General features: G+C 40.9%; 1 protein-coding gene and 1 pseudogene across 3 annotated transcripts; one reads left to right on the top strand and one right to left on the bottom strand.

Moving 5' to 3' along the window:
- Positions 1–6,251: 6,251 nt before the first annotated feature.
- Positions 6,252–12,069, bottom strand: LOC100382610 (uncharacterized; annotated as a pseudogene). The gene is made up of 8 exons (NR_169027.1): positions 11,828–12,069; positions 11,324–11,385; positions 11,068–11,162; positions 10,741–10,835; positions 9,791–9,835; positions 9,186–9,244; positions 8,996–9,083; positions 6,252–6,667 (listed from the first exon to the last, which is right to left on the bottom strand). The product of NR_169027.1 is annotated as an uncharacterized protein (transcript).
- Positions 12,070–16,238: 4,169 nt separating this feature from the next.
- Positions 16,239–17,657, top strand: LOC100284602 (ubiquitin-protein ligase/ zinc ion binding protein). Of its 2 annotated transcripts, NM_001317966.1 has the most exons (3): positions 16,239–16,305; positions 16,458–16,650; positions 16,740–17,610. In NM_001317966.1, exons 2-3 carry the CDS (start codon positions 16,465–16,467, stop codon positions 17,409–17,411), a joined length of 858 nt encoding a protein of 285 aa, NP_001304895.1. In that variant the 5' UTR covers positions 16,239–16,305; positions 16,458–16,464; the 3' UTR covers positions 17,412–17,610. The 2 variants fall into 2 exon arrangements, with proteins under 2 accessions (NP_001304895.1, NP_001150969.2); NM_001157497.2 differs by having other exon boundaries at positions 16,264–16,650; positions 16,740–17,657.
- The last annotated feature ends 5,289 nt before the right edge of the window (positions 17,658–22,946 follow it).

The following is a 22,946-nucleotide window of genomic DNA, read 5'->3' as shown; positions in this document are numbered from 1 at the left end:
ATCTATACTGGCTCAATTCCAAGCAACCTTTGCACGTACATTATGCAAACTAGTTCAATTATGCACTTCTATATTTGCTTTGGTTTGTGTTGGCATCAATCACCAAAAAGGGGGAGATTGAAAGGGAATTAGACTTACACCTAGTCCCTAATTAATTTTGGTGGTTGAATTGCCTAACACAAATAATTGGACTAACTAGTTTGCTCTAGTGTATAAGTTATACAGGTGCTAAAGGTTCACACTTAGCCAATAAAAAGATCATGTATTGGATTCAACAAAGGAGCAAAGGGTCAACCGAAGGCACCTCTGGTCTGGGGGCACCAGACTGTCCGGTGTACACCGGACAGTGTCCGGTGCACCAGAGGACTCGAACTTAAACTCGCCACCTTCGGGAATTTCCAGAGGCGCTCGGCTATAATTCACCGGACTGTCCGGTGTACACCGGACAGTGTCCGGTGCTCCAAGGAACAGTGGCCTCCGGAACTCGCCAGCCTCGGGAAAACGCAGCGGTTGCTCCGCTATAATTCACCGGACTGTCCGGTGTACACCGGACTGTCCGGTGTAACAGCGGGGCAACGACTATTTCGGCGCCAACGGCTACCTGCGACGCATTAAATGCGCGCACTGCGCGCGCAGAAGTCAGGCACGCCCATACTGGCGCACCGGACATTGAACAGTACATGTCCGGTGTGCACCGGACATCCAGGCGGGCCCAGAAGTCAGAAGCTCCAACGGTCAGAATCCAACGGCATTGGTGACGTGGCTGGGGCACCGGACATGTCCGGTGTGCACCGGACTGTCCGGTGCGCCATCGAACAGACAGCCTCCACCAACGGTCAAGTTTGGTGGTTGGGGCTATAAATACCCCAACCACCCCCACATTCAAGTCATCCAAGTTTTCCACTTCCCAACTACTTACAAGAGCTCTAGCATTCAATTCTAGACACACCAAAGAGATCAAATCCTCTCCAAATTCCACACAACGCCCTAGTGACTAGAGAGAGATTTGCTTGTGTTCTTTCGAGCTCTTGCGCTTGGATTGCTTTCTTCTTTCTTGATTCTTTCATTGCGATCAAACTCACTTATAATTGAGGCAAGAGACACCAAACCTGTGGTGGTCCTTGTGGGAACTTTGTGTTCCAAGTGATTGAGAAGAGAAAGCTCACTCGATCCGTTGGATCGGTTGAGAGAGGGAAGGGTTGAAAGAGACCCGGCCTTTGTGACCTCCTCAACGGGGAGTAGGTTTGCGAGAACCGAACCTCGGTAAAACAAATCCGCGTGTCACACTCTTCATTTGCTTGCGATTTGTTTTGCGCCCTCTCTCGCGGACTCAATTATCTTTCTAACGCTAACCCGGTTTGTAGTTGTGTTTATATTTGTAAATTTCAGTTTCGCCCTATTCACCCCCCTCTAGGCGACTATCACAAATGGTTTATGGCAAAAAATCATTTCTGAAAATATATTAAGGGAAAAAACCATTATCTTTGTCAGACAAAAACAAGATGATTCTCATTTTTGGAAAAATATTTTGAGTTTGAGATATAATTTCTATAAATACTGCAAAGTGGTTGTGGGTAATGGCATGAAAACTAGTTTCTGGAAGAGTTCCTGGATAGGAGACTTACCTCTGGCTACCAAATTCCCTATTTTATTTGACTTGGCTTATGACAAAGACATTTCTGTTAATAAAGTCTTATGTTCCAATTTTGAAGTTCTCTCTTTTAGGAGGAGGATTATTGGTAATTTAAGCTTGATGTTTGAGGATCTTTTGGGATGTTGTAATAATATTTCTCTGTCTGACCAAGATGACAGAATTGTTTGGTGTCTTGGTAAAAAAGGTTTTTCTGTGAATTCTTTGTATAAAAAGAAAGTTAGTGATCAAGTAGCAGTGCCGTATAAGTTCTTGTGGAAATCCAAGTTACCACAAAAAATCAAAAATTTTATCTGGCTGGTTGTGAGAAACAAAATTCTCACAAAAGATAATTTGAAAAAAAATTTGGAAAGGTTCTCAAGATTGTTGTTTTTGTGGGTGCGATGAAACAATTGATCATTTATTCTTTTACTGTCCCATTGCGAGATACGTGTGGAGAGTGATTCAAGTGGCCTTGAATTTGGAAGTCATTCCAAAAAATATCAGAGAACTGTATGATGGTTGGTTGAGCAAACCTAAGGATACAATAATCAATCTTCTTCTGTTTGGTTGTGGTGCGGTGTTCTAGGCAATTTGGAGAACAAGAAATGATTGGTGCTTCGGTGATAAGATTCTGCTTGATCTTTCTAACGTCATTTTTCTTTGTTGCTTCTGGTTAGATTCCTGGGCTATTCGACAGAAAGAGAGGGAAAAAAGATGGTGGTTCAAGGAAGCAATTTAATCAGAAAGATAGCAAGTGAAGCGTTTGGCCGGGCGTACGGGTGGTGTCCAAGGGACCGTCGCATTTCTGGGTGATTGAAAACTGTTGGTTCAGGGTTGTGCTGGTGTCTGAACTTCTGGACTTAGGTTTCGTAGCTAGTTTATGTTGCTCCTCGCTTCTTAGCGGAGGTTTCTGTCGTTGTAATAAGCAATGCTTATGGACTTGTTAGCTGTTTGGGCTTTGGTCTTTGCTAGGTCTCCTTGCTTATCTAGGATGATATTGGAAGGTGATCTGGTAGGGTTTCGTTTAAGCCTAGTTTCTGTCGGGCCATTTGGTCGTAATGGTGTCCTCTGTAATGAACATTTTTCTATTTCCTAATGAAATAGGGGGCTTCGCCCCTTAGAATTTTTTTTGACAACAACACTTAGAGAGAGAGAGAGTTAGAAATTGGATGTTTACCAGGTTGGGTGTTGCCCTGGCCCAGCACCTAGAAATGTCTCAGAATGATATTATTGGAGAAACCTTCAACAGTTCTTATGGTATCTGCATCATCAATACATATGGTTAGTATTAAGTTGTATGCAACAACCAATTCAAACCAAAAGTTTAAGCTGATGAGAAGAGGTGTGCAATTCCTTTATATTATATTCCAACATTTTCCCTCACGTCGAGCCTCTCTTGGGTCTCAAACGTGGAATATGAGCGAGTAAGAATTAATTTATTTAATTGTGCTAGCTAGGATTCGAACTCATGACCTTTAGCTCTGATACTATATTAAGTTGCATGCACCAACCAATTCAACCCAAAAGCTTAAACTAATGGGAAGAGTTGTGCAATTCATTTATATTATATTCCAACAGTTAGTAACCTCCAATTCGCTCAAGATATAAAAAGTGGTAAAAATTATCTAAATTGTAATGAATAAGAAATCTAATTCTACAACTGACGAGCCAGTCCACTACATCATTTTCCTTTTTATTCGATTAAATCTATTTGTAATATTAGTGTTGGCGTCGATCGGGCGTCAATCACTATAATGACTACCAGCGGCGGGGTTATTGGTGCAGGTGCAGATGTTCCGTGACCGAGAGCTGGAAGGTCTGTAACCTGACGCAAGAGTTAGGGTTTCTGCCTGACGACCTGCTGGTGCAAGAGCTAGAATTTTTAATATATCTAAAATAATAACTAATAATTTAATATATAACAAAAAATAACTTACAGTAAATTTGAGAGTGATTGAACGTCATATAATAAATAATAAAAGTGAATAAAATTAGTAAAATGATTGAATCACATTAAATAATATAAGAGACTCCTCTAATAAACAATGTAAGGCTATCCCAACCTATACTACCGTTTTTTTTTTGCATTTTGGTATTTTTTCGGAAAAAAATCACATTTGAACTCTAAAAAAATTAATGTTATTTTACTCGGCATCATAGAGATAACTGTGCGCTGACACAAACCGGACGCCGGGTAGCGGACGGCACATGCATGCAGCGGAGGACGATCGAATTTTTTATACAACCGAGCTCGGCTGTAGCTGCTGCCGATACGGATACACCATCCTTAAATCTCTGAATAAACAAATGCACTGGCGCCTAGCTCGGCTGTAGCTGCCCCCTAGGCGTAGACTTAACATACGCCATGATGTGCATGTACCATAGGGTAATGGCAGTCCACGTTACAGTAGCAGTCCACGTCGCTGTAGTAGTCAGGTTTGCACGCCAGTACGCTACTGGCTGGCCAGCCTTCAGTTTCCTGGCACGGCGCGGCCTAGTGTCCAGCGAGAAACGTAGTGCCTTTTTTCCCCTTCCTACTAGCTGGAAAGGATCGTACAACTCCTAGGCTCTATAGGCTACCGTCCGACTTCGACCAGCTACGGCTAGCTAGTGTTCATGACCTTCTGACCTTGTGGTACATACACTGTTCATGGCGTATGTTAAGTCTACAGCTAGACGGTAGCTGCAGCCGAGCTAAGCGCCATGCTTGGTGCATTTGTTTATTCAGAGATCTAAGGATGGTGTGTGTATCTATAAGACTAACCGCAGCGCAACCCCTACGCAGCCCCCTCCCCTTGCATGCGGCGCGTCGGGGGCACCCTATAGCCGCAGTGATGTCCCCTACCGCGCCCCCTACGTGTCGGTCCCCTTCTCTCTCCCCCCAGATTTAGCGTGTCACTGTTCATCACCCTAAACACTGTGCTGTGGGTCCACGAGTAATTGTTAGTAGATAAAAAATTGATAGTTAGTATAGAAAATGATATTTTGTAGTGGTAGTGGAGTATAGGGGGAGTATTTAGGGGGAACCGCTGCGGGAGATGAAAAAATAGGGGAGAAAATAGGGGGAAAAAGTGATATAGGGGGAAAAATTTAGGGGTAACGGTTGCGGATAGCCTAACAGCTATATCTAAGCTCGGAGCCATGGATGTTGGCGTCATGGCGTCGAGCTCAACCACGTTAGTGCCAGCTCAGCTTTTGCACGCCAGCGAGGCTAGTATCGCCGAGCAGTGTTAATTCAGTGTCTCGACCTATAACGCCGAGTAAAAAATCTTAAAACAGAAATAGTTTTTTCAAAGATCCAAACGTTATATATTTTTTTAAGAAAAGGCTAAAATGTAAAAAGTTCGGCCCATAGTACTCTACATTTCTAACCTTAAAGAAATATGTTGTCCTCGCCACCAAGATTTTCTACCTTATATATATTATTATCCTCTGCAGTTATATCTACTCTACATCTCAACTTTATACCAACTATTGTAAATTTTATCATTTCTTTCTGACTCTATTCTTTATCCACCCAACAACCTCTTCTTTCTCTCCCTTGATTTGGACGTTCCTAGTATGTGTATGTGCATGCACTATGCGCAATTTTGCATTACAAGCGGCATATACTCTAAAAAATAGCGTTCCTACTTCCCTTCTTAAGTTTAGAGTAGTCTAAACTGTTGCTGCAGTTTTTTACTCTACGCTCAGCTCTATCTTCATATCGTACTGGTTAAAGTTCACCGTTCAAAAGTACAATTCTTTGCTATACTATAGTACTTTTACATAGGCTACCTTGAGCTGATCCTCTATAATATTCACTATTTCGATCTTCATTATAGTCCTGCGTCCCCTAATTTACCTGGTCTACTGGAGACAGTCTTAGATCCATAGCAAAGTTTCAATACTACGGTAAAAAAAACTATGGATTTAATTTGGCATTTCAAAGTTGTAATATTCTAAATTTGTAGTTATAAAATACTTTATTTTCAAACTAGGCCTTAATCACAATAGTCACGTCCTTTTTAATATTCACTATTCGATTTTCCGCGAAAGGGTCTCAAACGTAATGGTTAAGCCTTCAGAGTCACCTTTAGATCTTAGGTGTTGACATATTTTGGCCTTATCAAAATACTAGTGCGTTACGCGCGCGTCTGCGCGCTTGTTGTCCTTTCTTTTTATTTGATATGCCTATTTTATTTCAAATAGCAATTGTCTAAGGAAATTTGCTGAATTTTCAACAATGTTTTTTAGTACAATAGCAGTAGTAATACAAATTTAGATTACAGTAAGTAGCAAGTTGCATTAAACTAGTATACTTGAGTGTCCAGTAATAGTGTATCTGCAGAGTTTACATAGACAAACATAATTCTAAGAAGACTTCAACTAGAGTCATATGTACATAAAAGTCTATTTACCAAAAGTGATCTAGCTTTTCTTGCATACACACACAGTTCTAGGAAGGCTTCAACATCAGGTTAATATGTACATAAAAGTCTTATGACCAAAAGTGATGGAGCCTCTTCTATGCGTGCAAATAAAAGTCTATTGATCAAAAGTGACCTAGTCTTTTTTGCATAGACACACAATTCTAGGAAGGTTCAACATCAGGTTAATATGTACATAAAAGTCTCATGACCAAAGGTGATGGAGCCTCTTCTATGCTTGCAAAAAAAGAAACAGTACCAGTATACAAATGAGAGTAGTATGTTAGCATAGACAACACCAAAGAGCACAATGTAATATCAGGATCATAAAACAAATAACATTTTTTGAAAAGAGAGAAACAATAACATACAATATGTTTATTTTATCTTTCCCTCTGATCACGACAAGCAGGTACTAATAGCGTGTTTGGTCTGATGGTTTGGCTCATCCATCGTGGTCTGGCTCCGGATGGAGCGGTCCTGCACTTTATTGCGGAGTGAGCTGATCTCACATGTTAGTTTGTTATTAGAACAACGCAGTGACGAACGACATCGTTCCGCGATTCAAACCAAATGATGATGTAGGCTCGGACGCAGGTCTGAATGACTTCGGAAGCCGCCCAACCTGCAAACCAAACATGTCGTAAGTCTATTAGCACAACAAGCTATGTTATGTCTAAGATCTCAAGTTACAAAAACTTAATTGAAAAGTTAAAGTGTTTCTCGAATAAGATATATCAAGAGGCTAACAGTCTAACACACTGTTATGATGATATATAAGGAAAAAAGAGCAGTATAGAAGCAAGTTTATTAAGAACTGTGTTGCAGGAACATTTTTTGGTACTGTGTATTTTCAGTGTGCACAGTGTATTTTCAGCACAGAACATAATGAACATAATAGCAGTGTTCAATGCGCACTGTGTATTTTCAGCCCATAACATTTTTTGAACATATATTTTAGGAATGAGTTTTCTCAGGTTATTCTTGCAGCAAAAAAGGGCTATGAAGTATGAACTACACTAATTAGCCAACAGCTACGAGCTATGTAATTTGTTTATTTTCTCTACTATCTTCTTGCACCAGATGTTGTGAATCACTTAGCAAGCAACTACAATAAAATCAGAAACTGAAAGCAAGCATATTCCAAGATGAAACAAAGTGCAAGTTTTTTTCTGTTGCACAAATGGAATGACATCAAATAGTCAGAGAATAGAATAAAGAGGGGAGAGGGACAGGAGTAAGGTCTGACTTTTTAAAAGAGGAAAACAAAAGCTATGAAGATATAAAATCAAAATTAGATTCGACGAAGGCGAACTGGATTATTTTTTCCGTTCTACAAGAAGTAGACAGTAGAGTTCCTATGACCATTATGGACCCAAAATTGTCCTGCAGCAATCTACGAGCACAAAAACTGTTTTGTTGGCCAAATGAAACATAGGCTATACACACATCTTAGAATGAAACAGAGAAACCGGGGATTAAAACCATAAACAGTAAATTTAGGGAAAACCATAAACAGTAAAGTTTGGGGGGGGGGGGGGGGGGGGGGGGAAATTTGAAGAACAGAGACGTTCAGTCTATTCGCAAAGTAAAATAGTGGCATCTTAGAACCTTAATGTTTGGTGGCCAAATGGAATACGTGCGATATACAGGTCTTAGAATGGAGCACAACAACTAAGGAATAGGTCGAAAAGCTAAAACCATGGAAACCCTAAACATTGAAAAAAAGTTTGAAGAACATAGACGCTTAATCAATTAGCTAAGTAAAATAGTGGCCTTTTCGAACTTCAATGTATCGACAAAAAAGGAAAACGAAGTCTGTGCTTCGATGCAAACAGTTTCACCTGAATGAAATCAGATGTCTATAGGTGTACTAATGTAGGACTTTTCTGTGTCGAAGAGAATCCAAATGTAAGGCCAGTCATGTCATCAACTGTGTTTATGTTGGAGAATAAAGCCACATTGCTTCCAGCACCAAAGAAGCATGTTTATTTTTTCTCCAAGAAATAATGAAACTGAATAAACAAGAAACATAGATGGTTTCCTGAATATATCATGCACCATACCTCATATATGGGGTTTTAGTCAAGTTTTTCCAAACATGCTATTTGCATAGGACTCACTTTTTTGCTTTCAGAACATGGACTTTGTGCCTAATATTTGCCTTATGCATAATATTTAGTGGATTTGTTATTGCCATACATGGGCTAAACAAGCACAGTAAGAAGCAAGAACACTTCATGTTCCTATCAGTTTATTTAGACATGATTTTTCTAGCTATACCGATTTGTTGGTACAGGATGGCTGACCCTGACTTTCCTTGGATTGCTGCGACAGTGGGAGGTATCATCATTTAGCAAGACAATTTAATGACGTCGGCATCAACGTGTACGTGATAGACCAGACTGGTGAGAATCTTTTCCTTTTTTTAGTTGTCATGCTTGAACTCTTATATTATCACAAATGCATTTTTACCTTATTTTCATCATGTTGATGATTGTGTGTAGAGGAGGATATAAAAAGGAATACTTAGCTCAATCAAAAAGGATCGTTTTTTCCGGAAAAGAAACGAACCCTTGAAGCCTAGGAAAAAGAAAAAACAAAATTGGAGAGCACAAACAAGAGAACATGAACCTTTCAGAGAAGGATGGAATCCTAAAAAAATGTAGTTTTGTTTATAAGGAGATTAGAATACACAATGCAGACTATGGGTCCGGCCAGGTAAGTCCGCAAAATATGCATATAGGTTTCTAGACAAAGCTAGAGGTAGCAGCTTTATTTATTAGTAATACATTATTTTGGGTTATGGTTGTTGTTACGTGGAAACAAATTATCACAATACTTAAATATGGATTTTTTTTATCAGACACAATGTAGTTTTGTTTGTTGTAACGGAAAAAAGGAAAATGAGGGTGCGAGATTTGTGTATAAAAGATCCTGAATGGTGCCATACCTTGATGTATTTCAGGATGGTCTAACTGTTGTCATTCTTGGAACATGTAGAATCTGGAATGGCTTTGTTAACCTGGGTGTGCTTCATCCTGCATGTAGTGTATTATATTAATATGGAATAGAAGTTGTAGTTGTAAGCTTAAAAGGCATGCTCTATTTTCGTTTTATAACTAATGTATTTCCATACATACTTTTTGGGTGGTGATGACAATTCATTGTTGGTCAGCTGATCTATATATTTGTCAACGTTCTGTGATTAAAAGAAAAAGTGTCAGTTAACTTAGATGGTTCAAAAGAATGAGCCTGTGCAGCTGAAATTCGGAGAGTTGTCTTTGTCTGATGCCCTGGTGCGCATAGTCTGTCTCTTTTTTTTCCAGGCCCAGCCTCATGAGATAACGACATATTTAGGACAGCTCCAACAATAATTTGTAAGCTAAATCCAATCATTCTATTTTATATTTCAATAAAAAAAGAGTGAAAAGCTACATCCTGATAAAAAACTGGTTTTATGCACGTATTTTAGGTACATGTGAGGTTGTCATGTTGATCTAATTATACTATAAGTCATTGCGAAAAAGTCAATAATATTGAAGAAGCGATTGTCTTAGAGCTAGCAAATGACAAGCTCCTGCTGTTGCGGGCGGGTGCCTTTACCAACTGCATAAGCATTGTTCTTTAAGCATTGTTCTTTAAGCATTGTTCTTTGTTACCATCTGTTTTTGATAACTTAACAGTAGAGAAAATACTTAAATGTGTCTATGTACATAAGTCAATATTATAAGTACATGGAAATTACCTCTGAATTCTTGGATGCATCGTAGAACTCTAAGACGCGTCGAACCTGTCAAATATGTTTCATTATGTTACGTATCTTCAAGATGGTTCACAGAAACTTGAAGACATTATTATGTAAGAAGTTTTGTACCGTGTTTGTCACTGAGAATTCTGACATATTAAGGGTGACTACAAAGGTAAATTTCAAAGATACAATGGCGGCTACATATTAAGGTGACTACAAAGTTGAGCATTGAAGATGGTACCGAGGTTTGTCTTCCATGATTTTGGTAGAGTGGTTGTTACTCGGAGAGAATAGTTCCGGCAAACAGAAAACATGTGAGTTTATTTAGTACGACAGCTTGCTGTCCAAATCTCTTTAGTTATAGCTTATAGAACTTTGAAGCATACATGCAACTAACAAAACTGATTTAGCCTTTTCACGTCAGGCTAAAGTCTCTATATGTATTGTGCAGATACTTCACTGAACATCATTTATGAATGCATGTTCAGACAAACTAATTTTCATAAGAGCCTAGGCATCCTAAAACAGTTATTCTCACTTGGGATGCTTGCACACAATTTCAGAAATTTGTGGCTGATGTTGTAAATGAAATTGCTGAAGGAAATAGTTACTACTGACCTAATATTTATCTATTCCTTTGTAATAAACAGGACATACATCAGAGTAATAAAATGATCATGTGATGAGAGGTATGGGTAAATACGAAGAAACCTGTACATAAGGAATTAGTCAATTACCGCATGATGACAGACATGGGTAAATATGAAGAAAGCATCTTTATATTTATGCAATGGAAAAAAATAGTAGCAGCAATTTATAAATAGATTCATAGATGCATCTAGCTTATGGATGAGTTAAATGCAGTAGGGAACTATATGAACGTCTAAATACAACACTATATATTAATGGAAAGATCAGATGCACTATTTTTTGGGAAAAAATGAAACCTTTTTTTATTAGATGACTTGATAAGATTGATGAGATTCAACTGGTTCACACTGGTTCACACGAACTACGATTTGGAACTCTAGCCTCTCCTGACCTGTTTTGAAGAAAAATCCAAATCAGTAGCTGCCACAGTTAAGGTACATACATATATTCTTTAGCGAAATTAGTATGTTATATGCAGTAGCAGGAAGCCAACAAAGACCATCCTGTTTTTATGTATATGTCATCTAGAAAATAGGAGTGATAAAGAAGCAGGGGAGATAATTGAATAAAATGAAAAACATAATAACTTGGATGAAACTGGAGATTCCAGATCTTCAGACAACCTGCCTTCATTTAGGACACAAGGAACCAATCAAATCATCGCGTATGTGTTGCTGCCGGTTGGGCGACGGACGAAGAAATTGACCGTCCATCCACGCTGCATGGTGAACCAACTAAACTTAAGGCGGCGCTTGGACTTTGGACTAGATATTGGCTGACTATTGTTGTTCTTCAGCGGCGCAAACAAAGCCAGCCGACGAAAGACACTGGATCTAGGATCTGGCGGAAGCAAAGATATTGGGAAAAAAGCACAGGAACCTGACGACATCCCCAGACCAAGCTGATCCGTCTATCCCGTGAAACTATGGCATTTTGATTTCCTGCACAACATCATTTGTTCCAGCAGCTGTCATTTAAAAGTACAGTACAGTAGACTACACCACTTTATCCCATCACTTGACCTGACTGAACAATAATACTCTGGTAACTAAGTTACAAAGACACAGCAAACCAGTTCTAGTTCAACAGCCTATCATGAAAAAGCACAGTACAATGACAAAATTTTCACGATCCATGGATCTAACCAAACCTGCAATCCGTAACTTCTGGCAATAACCTCTGAAGTTATACCACAGTGACCTTGTTTTCCAGCAAGCATTATCTGTCACTGTCAACTATTATAAAAACGGGAATGCCGCTTAAAAAAAACTGCACTTATTTCCTTATCATCTCGCCGAGCTCATTGGACAATAACTGCTGGCATTAACTTCAGTATCACCCATACCAATATTGACATTAAAGCACAGGAACCTGACGACGAACCTTGAACCCCAAAATGGCAGCATGAGGACACGGAATGGGATTGGGGAACCAAAAAAAGCAGAGATCGCAGCCCGTGCGGTGACGGGGAAGAACTCAAAGCAGAGATTCTAGCTGCCTTAGTTAGTTTGGTTTATGGCGGTGGCGACGACTGCTCGGTGGCTCCTGCTCCTGGCCCTCGTCTCGGCGGCCGCGGCGTCCGGGAAGCACGAGAGGTGGAGGGTGGGCGGCCAGGTGGTGGAGAAGGAGCGACCTAAACCCTAGCACGACAAACCCTAGCAATGGGAACCAGAATGAGGTGGAGAGCAGGGGAGGAAGTGTGCTTGCCTGGAACTTTGGAGCGCCGACGCAGCGTATCGGTGGCCAAAAGCAGCCAGCGCACGCGGGAGAAAAGCAGTCGGTGCACGCGGGGGAAGGTGAGATTCTGGGAGGAGGAGTGAGGCGAGATTGGAGACGCATCAGCTGGTGACACTTCCTAGAACCATCCACACACGACGCAGGGGAGAGATTGCCGCCATTGGTGAACAATCGGACGGCCGAGAATTTTTTTGCCGACGTGAACGCACGTGGAACCGGCAATCCTTCCTGCTTTAATAATATCAAAATAAATGGCCATGCGGGTTAAATAACTCCGATTAATATGACCCCTAAATTTCGATGCATATGAAATAAATAGATATTCTGAAAAACAGATATATGAATATTTAAAGTGGCTATTTGTTCATAATATTCTTCTGTTCTAATAGTTTAGGGCGTCAAGATATTGAAATATGTACGGCCTCAAGTATATACTCATGCGAATATATGACCAATAAATAGTCATGCATCAATAAATAGTCATGCATGCATTAATTAAAGATTCGTCTAAACAACTATAAAAAAAATGACATAAGCAAATGACCATTTGTCAACATAATTGTAAACAAAGCGAATATAAAATAATATTTAATGTAATCACAAGATAGTGTTTTATAATAATAATAATAATAAAATAGATTCAATAGATAAATAATATGAAATAATGAAGAGATAACATGCGTACTAGTCCCTTACAACCGTCATAGCGCCTAGCTATGAATAACAAAAAAAAATTATAGATGGATACGATGCAACAGTGCGGTGAATGGATTAGTCTCCCATCAATCAAATGTAACTCTACAGTATTTGTACGCATGCTGGCATGTTCCACTCTCACACGCATAGTTTTTGACTGGAAATAACTAAGTATTTTCTTAATCACATAATAAAAAAAAGGGAAAGAGGAAGCCACTTGCCATGCACATGGACCTACGGGCGCTAGCGTGTATGAGGCCTGATGAAAGCAACTGCCAAGCCACGTTATCCGTTCTCGTACGAACCTGCTCTTCCACGCACGCCTGCTTCGCGCCAGATCTGCGTGTGCACGACTGCTACACGTCTCGCTCGCTCTTTCTTCACGTCTATAAATGAAAGGCCACATCAACGCAGGAGGTAGACGCCGCTAGGCTGCCTCGCTCTTGCATTTGCCTCGAAAAAAAAAGGCTGCTGGGGGAGGAGCACCATCAAGCTGCTGAAGCTCCTCATCCAGCAATCGCTGCTTCGCCAGACAAGGAAATTCTCCGTTAAACATCTCTGTAGGACATACTTTATAGAGAAATTTGTTCCAGAAATTTTAAGGGTATATCCTCGAGAAAAATCACACCGCACAGATATACAGTTGTGGTATATCTGACAGATTTACTGCAAGGTAATAATAATCGATACGAAAAGGGTAATATATTTCTAATTCCTCATTGTGCTGTATTTCTTCGTTTGCCGGTTAATGGCTTAGCGGCTGACTTCCGATTCATGCAGTCGATTACCAGCTAGATAATATCGACTAAGATGACCTCCATCAAGGTTATATCCGAAATAATCCTAATTAACCTGCAATTATATGGTTCACACGCTACATTATATCCTTTTCGCACGAGTAAAATTGAGTTAAACAACCACTCATGCAGTGCATATACCAATAGTATCCCATCCGTGCACTATATTGTGCAATAACCACTAAGCGGCCATCAGCTAAACTCCATGGCAGAAATAACTAAATCCATTGCATACGTCAGGTGCATCATCCTAAGTAAATTTAGACAAACAAAATAAACGTCTCATTTATTTTAAAGCTTTAAGTCAGTTGCATAATTCGAAGTATGGCTCTTATGTGCACATGGTAGTCATACCACATCTAAGGAAAATCACCCAACGTCATGATTAAACTAGAAATCTATATATTAAGTCATTTGAAGACCCTACATGTCGTTAGCAATATCTTTGGCCTTCGGCCATCCATTATAAAATTAGCTCATTCTGCCTAGGAAATACAAACAGATCTATACTTACATACGCACCAAATTATTTAAGGTCATGTAAAAGTTATATTGATCTTTGTCGTTGTTTATAAACCACGTCCTAGTTTGGACTGCATAAAATAAACAAAAGGAAGGTGCCATTTGATATGCATAGTGCTATTATATTTACTAAATTATGCAAAGATAAATTAAATGGTAAGCTCGATGGTTATCCTTATAGTCAAAATAAAGAAAGAAACTAATGATGTTCATATGGCGTTTAGTCGTACCTAAACAAAATTGATATGTTTATGGTAAATTCCAAGTTAGGGCTGATACTGTTGGTTGACCTTCAACGACGCCATGATCAAGGTAACCAAAATATAATAAGTATTAGAGTAGACTTAGCTAATTAAAATATGCTTGGTTGCATTCATCAATCGTCATTTCTTCCAATTAATTTGGACAAACAACTTAACTATGCCCAATATCAACCCTTCATCTTGAGAACTTAAATCTTGCACTTAGTTAGACTGCATCCATAAAAAGTCATATCAAACTAAGTCATTAAATTAAACTAAATCAAATGGCGCCGTATACATAAGTCATGGGCAAATATCACGTCATGAGCATATATGATGATCTTAATAAAATAAATTAATTGTGCACACCACGGTTTAGTGTGGCGCCGCAATATATCTTTCCAAGACAGATATCTCGGCCTCGACCTAAATAAAATGTCGCATCATATACTAAGTATATCCATAAACGATAAAATATATTGATTCATGGTCTTGCATTATTTAATAAAGATTATCGAATATAGTCTTCAAAATAAATCATGTGCATAAGTGATACATTGCATTATCATCTAAAGAGGCAAATATTAAAGAGATGAATTCTCTCTAGTCTATCCATGATAAAGCGTATACAATATCTCAAAAGATACATATGCTCAAATAATTTTAAAAAAAGTCATACATTGAGTTATTGAAATTCAGCACCATGTCAGACTGACTCCAACAGAGCAGCTAAATAGACAGGGAAAGCTAAAAATAAGCTACTATAGCAGTACAAAACACCTTCTAACAGGGCAGACAAACGAGTGAGGTAAAAAGGATGAAAAGAGAGAGGAAAACCATAATAGCTTGTACTGTGGCTGACAACCATTTCCTTTTTCTGTGTCTGAGAATATGACCTCACTATCTGCTTCATTTATTGGACTATACTATCGCTGCCTTTTTACCTGTACCGTTGACAGCATGTGTCATATGCCTGGACAAGCAAACCAGAGACGCTAGCTAAAGGCTTGAATGACTGCTCGATTTATATGGCCTCTATTGGAGTCGGTCACATGGCTTGAATAAATAACAAGATATTCATAAAAATATGCATCAATTAAAATACTTGTATATTATAGTTCGATCTTTCTCAGGACGAATTTCTGACTTAGTTAAAAAAGTTTGTTTATTGTGTCCCACCTGCTCTTAAATTACGTCTTATGCGTCAGGTGCTCTTAAGTTACGTCTTACGCGTCAGGGCTAGATCGATGTAGAGTGTACGATAACGGCTCGCTACTAATAAAGCCAGATTTCGGAAATTTTGTCGACCGAAACTATATTTTAGAGCTAGTTTAGGAGCCCCAATTTCCCAACGGATTTATATTTTTACAAGAAAAATTAGTTAATTGTCACATAAAAAATTGAAATCCTTTAAAAAATTAAGTTTCTCCGACTAGCCCTTAATATAATTGCCGGAGAAGGCCGAGTTTTTTTTATTTTCCCTGCAGAGAACAGTGAGAGGCTGACAGATGAGTACAGTGATGCGAGAGCAGCTGTAGGTGCCGGGTGAAGTACTACTGTCAGTGCACAGGTGCAGTGCAAGTGTCCAGGTGATGCGACATGCAAGTCCTCTCGGCGGGTAGCTAGCTAGGCCTGCGGTGCGGTGGGAAACGGCTGACGGGCAGGCCTGCGGCCTCCTCGGCTACTTTACTCAGTGGTAGCATTAAATTGCAGTGTTTAAATTTTTTGTCGTCTCCTGGCTTCGCGTATCTTCGTCTTCACTCCCACTATAAATTAACTCCTACGTCGTCTGCTGGCTTCGTCTCTCTTCACCATTTGGCTTCGTCTCTCTTCACCGTTGGTGCCAAGTTCACAAGTATCAGATCTGGTAAACACCTTTCCAAGTTCTTTCTCAAGTATATGTACATTACACACCATGTTCTTTAAAACACACCATGTTCTTTAAAGATGCTAGTTTCTTACTGCTTGATATATATTAGTCGAATAGTCCTCTCTGTTTTTATTTACCTTGCGTTCTAGGTGATAAATGACCGGGAAAAAGACCACGGCCTCCTCTGCCGGCCGCACTCGAAAGAAGGCCAAGGTGGTGTTGGAGGATGAGGAAGAGGCAGGGTTGGAAGATGAGGAAGAGGCGACTGTGACACTATCCGTGGAGAAGGACGCACTGGAGTGTGACATCTGCTGCCTACCCTTCCAGTCCGAAGTTTTTATGGTAAGTCAGATTACAATACATGTATATATACAGTACATATTGATCGGTAGGCTCGCTCCAACATGATGCTCTGCTCTGTGTAAAATCAGTGCAAGAACGGACATTCTGTATGTGCAAAATGCTGCATCCGCACGAACGGTAAGTGCTGGACCTGCTCCGAGCGCATTGGCGACATACGTTGCCGTCCGCTCGAGAAGCTCCTGGCGGCGGCGACCACCTCCTGCATGTTCAAGAGCAACGGCTGCTACGACGTCATCAGCTACCTGGAGAAGGTGACCCACGAGGAGACATGCCAGCGCGCGCCGTACAAGTGCCCCGTCCACGGCTGCGCCTATAGCGGCCTGCGGCTCGGCTACCACGTCGCACAGGACCACGGCCACGACGACGACGGCCTCGCCTCCGTCGTCTTTATCTACGGCAAGGCGGTGGCGACCGTGCGCAAGGACGAGCCGTTCCGCGTCCTGCTGCAGCGCAACACGGAGCGCGTGTTCCTGCTGCTCAACGGCCACGATTTGCTACAGGGGCGCTCGCTGTCCCTGCTCTGCCTTGGCCCGCGCTTCCAGGATGGCGTGGAGGTGGAGCTGAAGTATAAGATGGAGGTGAGCGGCGGTGCGCCGGGAGCGCTCACGCTGTCGGCGTCTGGCACCATACCGTTCGCCCGGCGGCTCGATGGGTTCCAGGCCAAAGGGTTTCTCTTCGTGCCGGATGCATACTGGGGCTCCGCCGGCTCGATTTCCGTCACCGTCAGAATTTACGTCTGACGTCGCCTCGTGCTAGCTGGTGTGGTGTGGATAGGTTGATTCCTACTGGTCAACCGTTCGTTCGTCTCGTTGGTACTTACCCTGGTTCAGTGGTTGTTTATGCACTCTACGTGCTGATGCTAGTACTTTTGTTAATCGCAACAACGTATGCTAGTACTTTTGTTAATCGCAACAACGTATTTCCTGTCGTTTTACATTCTATGTTATTCCCTGGGACCTACTAATGCTAAAACGTACAGTTGCCTGAATTTTAGATTTCTTTCAAGTGCTTTAGTTTGTTGTGGTTTATACAAGTACTGGTCAGATGCATGAATTGTCACGGTTTCTAAACATTAATAATTAGACTTTGATTTAGTAAAACATTAGAATACATGTGTTTTATTGGTTAGATGCTCTTGAATGTAGAGCTGAGAATCAAAGTTCGAACCTTCAATTTTACCTTATTTTTCATCAATCAGAAGGGGAAACGTGGGAACAGGTGCTTTTATATAGCACTAGTCAGATCAAGGTTTAAAATAGTTGGCTATGTAAAATAGTGGTATCATTCTTTTCGAGGCTCACTATAGCAAATAGCAGATTTATAAAAAAAAATATGTATAACTTATGCAAAAAAATACTAAAGTCAAGATATTTGACTATGACCAATATGTTTGTAATGCTCTAGGATACTACGGACATTATAGTATATATGATTCATGAAATTCAAGTGTTTAGCACTTCAATAACATTGTTAGTCACTACCTAGGAAGCTACACAATATGATAATTAATAGGTTTACTTAGTTTTAAAATACTAGGGTAGTAAAGTATTTAGGGTCTGTTTGGTTGGGCTGTGGCTGTGAAAAAAGTTGCTGTGGGCTGTGAGCTGTGAAAAAAGCTGCTGTAGGCTGTGAGCTGTTAAAAATCTAAAAACCGTTTGGTGGAAACCATTAAAAATTGTTAAAAGTTTTTCGATATATGTTTTCACAGTTTTATCCGAAAAGCCACAAAAGCAGGTCTAGGGGTGCTTTCAGATTTGCACTGCAAGAAAGTCAGCTTTTAAAAAAAGCTGCTTTCTGGATCGAGCCCTTTGGTTGGCTTTTGGCTTTTAGGAGGCAAAAGCCAAAGCCAAAAGCCAAACCAAACACACCCTTACTATCTTGCTAATATGGTAGCAACACAATACCATGACTTAATACATACCAAAAAAATTCACTAACTTAATCTATTGATTAAGCATAGAGTCATTTGAATAAAAAGGAGCACTTGAGGACATTCATCCACATCAATATCATGTGCACAATCTTGTTATGTATGAAGCAAGTTTAGATTGATCTTCATTACATTCATTAACATCATTGAGATTCCAAATCCTTTTTTATTGTTTTATATAAAGTTAATTAACATTGAGTTATTAATTCATTTGATGTATTCCCCGTCTTAGGGAGTGGATGTGGTTGATTAAATATTGATCTTCTCGTAATATCAAAGAGAGGTCGTACGTATAATCATACCCTTACGTGGATGGTAATAAGTTCTAAATTTTAAAGTATAAAATTTAAGATTTAAATCGAATTAGGATCAAACATTATATTTATAAAGAAACATTTAAATTATAATCTATTACTACCCCTACACATATGTCATGCTAGTGTATACATCAATACTAAAACACGTACATTCATTCCATACCGGTCAGATCTTGCAACACAGTACCGCCACACGCCACTTATTTTTTCTACAAAAATGTAAACCAGCTTATTTTTATGCCACTCAATAATATAGGTGTACATTTGGACCGGGCCTGATGAGCCGGCTCGAAGCACGAAAAAAAAACACGGTCCAGACATGGTACGATCCGAAATATTTTAGTGTCGGGTCGGAGCGGCCCGATATATCGAGCTGGGTTTGGACCGAGGTCGTGGCCCATGGGCGGGCACGACCCGTTTAAGGCAGGAACGAAATGACCCATATAGAGGCACGAAAAGGCACATATATTTATTAAAACTACACTTCATTCCACACTTTCATGTACTTTATAAAAAACACAAAGCTAGAGATAATGCTAGTTAGATGTTTGTTGTAGCTTTGAATTAGAGTATGTGATGTAATTTTACTTTTGTTATGAACATTAGATACTGAACTGAACTTACGAACTTTGTATAGAGCTGATTATACTCTTTTTTCTTCTAACAAAATAATTTGTAAACGAGCTAGTCATTGCATAGCTCTAGTAACTTAATACAAATATTAAGTTTGCTTTTGGTCAAATTTATTTGTCTTATCTTTTATTTGCTTTATTAATTTTGTTTTGAATTTAGGGCTCTGATGTGAATTCTTGGCCATGATGTGAATTTCGGGCCAAAAATTGAATTTCGGGCTTTTATAATTTTGGGCCGCCCGAAATGAGCCCGACACGTTTAAGAAATTACGTGTCGGGTCGTGGGCCGAGGGCTAGGCCCGTGGGCCGGACCGACACGGCCCGAAATTCAAACGGGTAGGGCCGGCCCCAAATTCAAACAATACGGACATTTTTGGGCTTGGGCCGGGACGGGACGGGCGGCCCGAATGTACATCTATACTCAATGACATCAAAATGAACTAGCCATCTAATTTTTTTTAAAGTTGGGTGACATGTACATAATTAATCCATCTAAAAAAGGAAAGGGGTGCCATTGGTAGCCGCATATCGTCTAGGTGACTCTACAAATCTAAAGACTGACTTTAGAAAATTATGCATATGATCGCGTAAAACATTGTTTTACACTATATATTACATTGTTTATAGAAGTTTAAAATAGAATATGAGACAGAAGACATGATGGGTAAGTTGTTGAAGACAGGCTAAAGAATGGAACAACGATAGATAAAGATGAAAAAGGAACACAATTGGTCAGCAAAGACAAGACGTGTCATTCCTAGTCCACATCCGGACATACGTGCACACACCAAAGGCATGCCGGGACGTCGCTATCGACATGACTGTATGCCTCGTGTACGGTCTCGATTGTATTCCCACTGCCTTGAGAGGCCAGTCAACCCCAGTCATGGGGGACCTCAGTACCGGAGTTTCTACAGTGACCCACATACCGAAAAGGACGCGACAAATACACCATACCAAGTGTATGCTTACGCACGCCGACAAGTGATGCAAGGCTCGTGACGATAGGCAAAGCCGCGCTATGCACGACCGAACTATGAAAATGACCTGCAGGACCCGTCGTGCACTACTACGAAGACATCAGTGGTGGACTTGCTACAGGGACCCGTATGATGAACGAACGGGGCAGTATGACTACACAGGACCCTACGTACCACATTAGGAGCACTACATCAACCTGGGGCAACAGATCGCCCTCTTACCAGTAGAGAACAAGTCTCCTCTGTAAGGTCCTACCCTTAAGCTATAAAAGGGTAGACCCCCTCTTCCCACACACACTAGTTGTAACACGCTCCAAGGCAATACTACGATTAGCACTACACTAAACTAGGGCTCGAAGCCTGAACTAGTATAAACCCTCTATCTCAATCCCCACATTTGAGTCCCAACGATTTACCATTCGGAGTAAGACCAAGCTAGCATCCCCCATCGAACACAAATATTATTGTCCCCCGGTTTCCTAAACCATGATAGTTGATGCATCAGGTAGGGGGCTTGTTAGCGTGCCAAGTGACACTTCCACTCTGATGGCCTAGACCGCAGCATTCACCGAAGGCAAAAAACTTTCACTCCTGGAATCCACATCATGTTCAGCTCCCTCTACTTCTTGTCACTGCCACCGATGAGCTCCGCCTCGTCGGCCCCGACGCGCTTGTCGTCGCGGGCGCGGGACCTGCACGCTCTAGCAGGAGCAAGGCGGAGAAGCGACGCCTCAAGAGGCACGCCACCGCCATCGACCAACAGGCGAATGAAGCCTCATCATCAACCTTAGTGACTGTGGTCGGCCGCGAGCCAACGTCCGTCCGCGACCTACTCGAAGACGACTCCACAGTTCATTATCTTACTCAACTACCACTGAACTTCCCGCTCTAGTGGCATAATCTTTCTTTTCCAAAAATACTCACACATTTCCCAATTCATTTTTTTGAAAACCAAACACAAATTGTCATATATACCATTCCAGACTCGTCCATACCAATGGACACAAAACTATTTGAATAGGTTTTAAACTCTTTGCGGAGGTGTACACTTTACACACTAGTCCGGCTCTACAATCTCATTGCCATGAGACCCGACATCGAAGCTCATTCCTTCCTTGCACGACTTTACCTTATCAGTTATACCGAAGGAACAAGACCACCTCCTCGTCCAAACTAGGACGAAATTAATCCCCCTCCTTGTCCTTCCGGTGCTCCCAACCACTATAACCCTAGGGTGCGGACAGCGCAAGTTCAGATCAAGTGACTGCACATACGGTCTCGAGTCGTTGTACTTATTATGAGAGGTTTAGTGAAGGATGACAAACTGGTCTATATATGAGAGGGACAATCCTTCATGTTCACCATAAGGCCCTCCCCAAACCGGGCCTTATCATCCCACTCAAAAGGTGATAAGGGTGATAACCCTTCATCATACACATTTTGAAAAATAATTTTCTTTTGAAAAGATAACCCAAGTCTACTTTTCTTTTTGTAGCAAAAAGGTATTCTTAATGCAGACTGAAACACATCTCACTGATGCATAACGACCGTCTCATAACCTAGGCTTAGGTAGTGGTAGAAAGAATATGTATTTTATGCATCAAGGGTAGAATGAACTGAGCAAACCACGCCGTTCTTCATCAACTGCGGCACAAACAAGCCCCTCTGCCTCTTACGCGCAAGAGTTCATCTGATCTGATCTCTGAGCGCCTCCCCTTCCTGGGCGTGGACCCTTGGCCTCGGTGACCGCCCGTCCCGCCCCCGCGCCTCTCCCCTCGGCTTCGGTGATGGGGCAACGACGGTTCTGTTCTGTTGGCTACGAGGTCTTCTCGTGATGGGCATGGCGCGTGGATCCCTGATTTCCTCGACGCGCTCTTCGTCTCCCGTATGGTTTTTCGGATTGGTCTGCATTGAGGTGCTCTTCTCTTCCCCTCTCCCCTGTTACCTGGTCTTCTTTATTTCTTCTGGATGGATCTAGCAAAGTTGGATTTTTAGCCGAGGATCATCTTTGAGGACTATATTCGGCGTCGTCTGGCTTCCCGAGTGTGTCCTGGGTGTCCGAATCTCCCTTCGACCTTTTGGTTGGTCATCTCTTTTGGTCATTGCATCTTCAAGCTCGACACGGATTCAATTGGCTACCTTCTTCAAGCTTCTCTGGGAGGATTTGCAAATGGCTTCAATGTAACTTAGTTGTCTGAATCGGTTTTTCGTTTTTTGGTATTCTCCAAGGCCGTGGGTTTTCATGTTTATAATTCTAAATGCATCGATCGCTCGCAGTTCAGAGCCTTCTTCAATCTATGGAATCATGGTGGCCCGAATTGGATTCATGAATACAGGAAATTCATTCAGGAAGAAAATGCTAATTGGTGGACTATTAGGGGCAAGAAGAAAATTTCTTTTGCTAATATTGTTAAGC

The sequence above is a fragment of the Zea mays genome, chromosome 3, assembly GCF_902167145.1.
Source record: "Zea mays cultivar B73 chromosome 3, Zm-B73-REFERENCE-NAM-5.0, whole genome shotgun sequence".
Taxonomy (NCBI): Eukaryota; Viridiplantae; Streptophyta; class Magnoliopsida; order Poales; family Poaceae; genus Zea; species Zea mays.
This window is presented reverse-complemented; position numbering and strand designations above follow the sequence as displayed.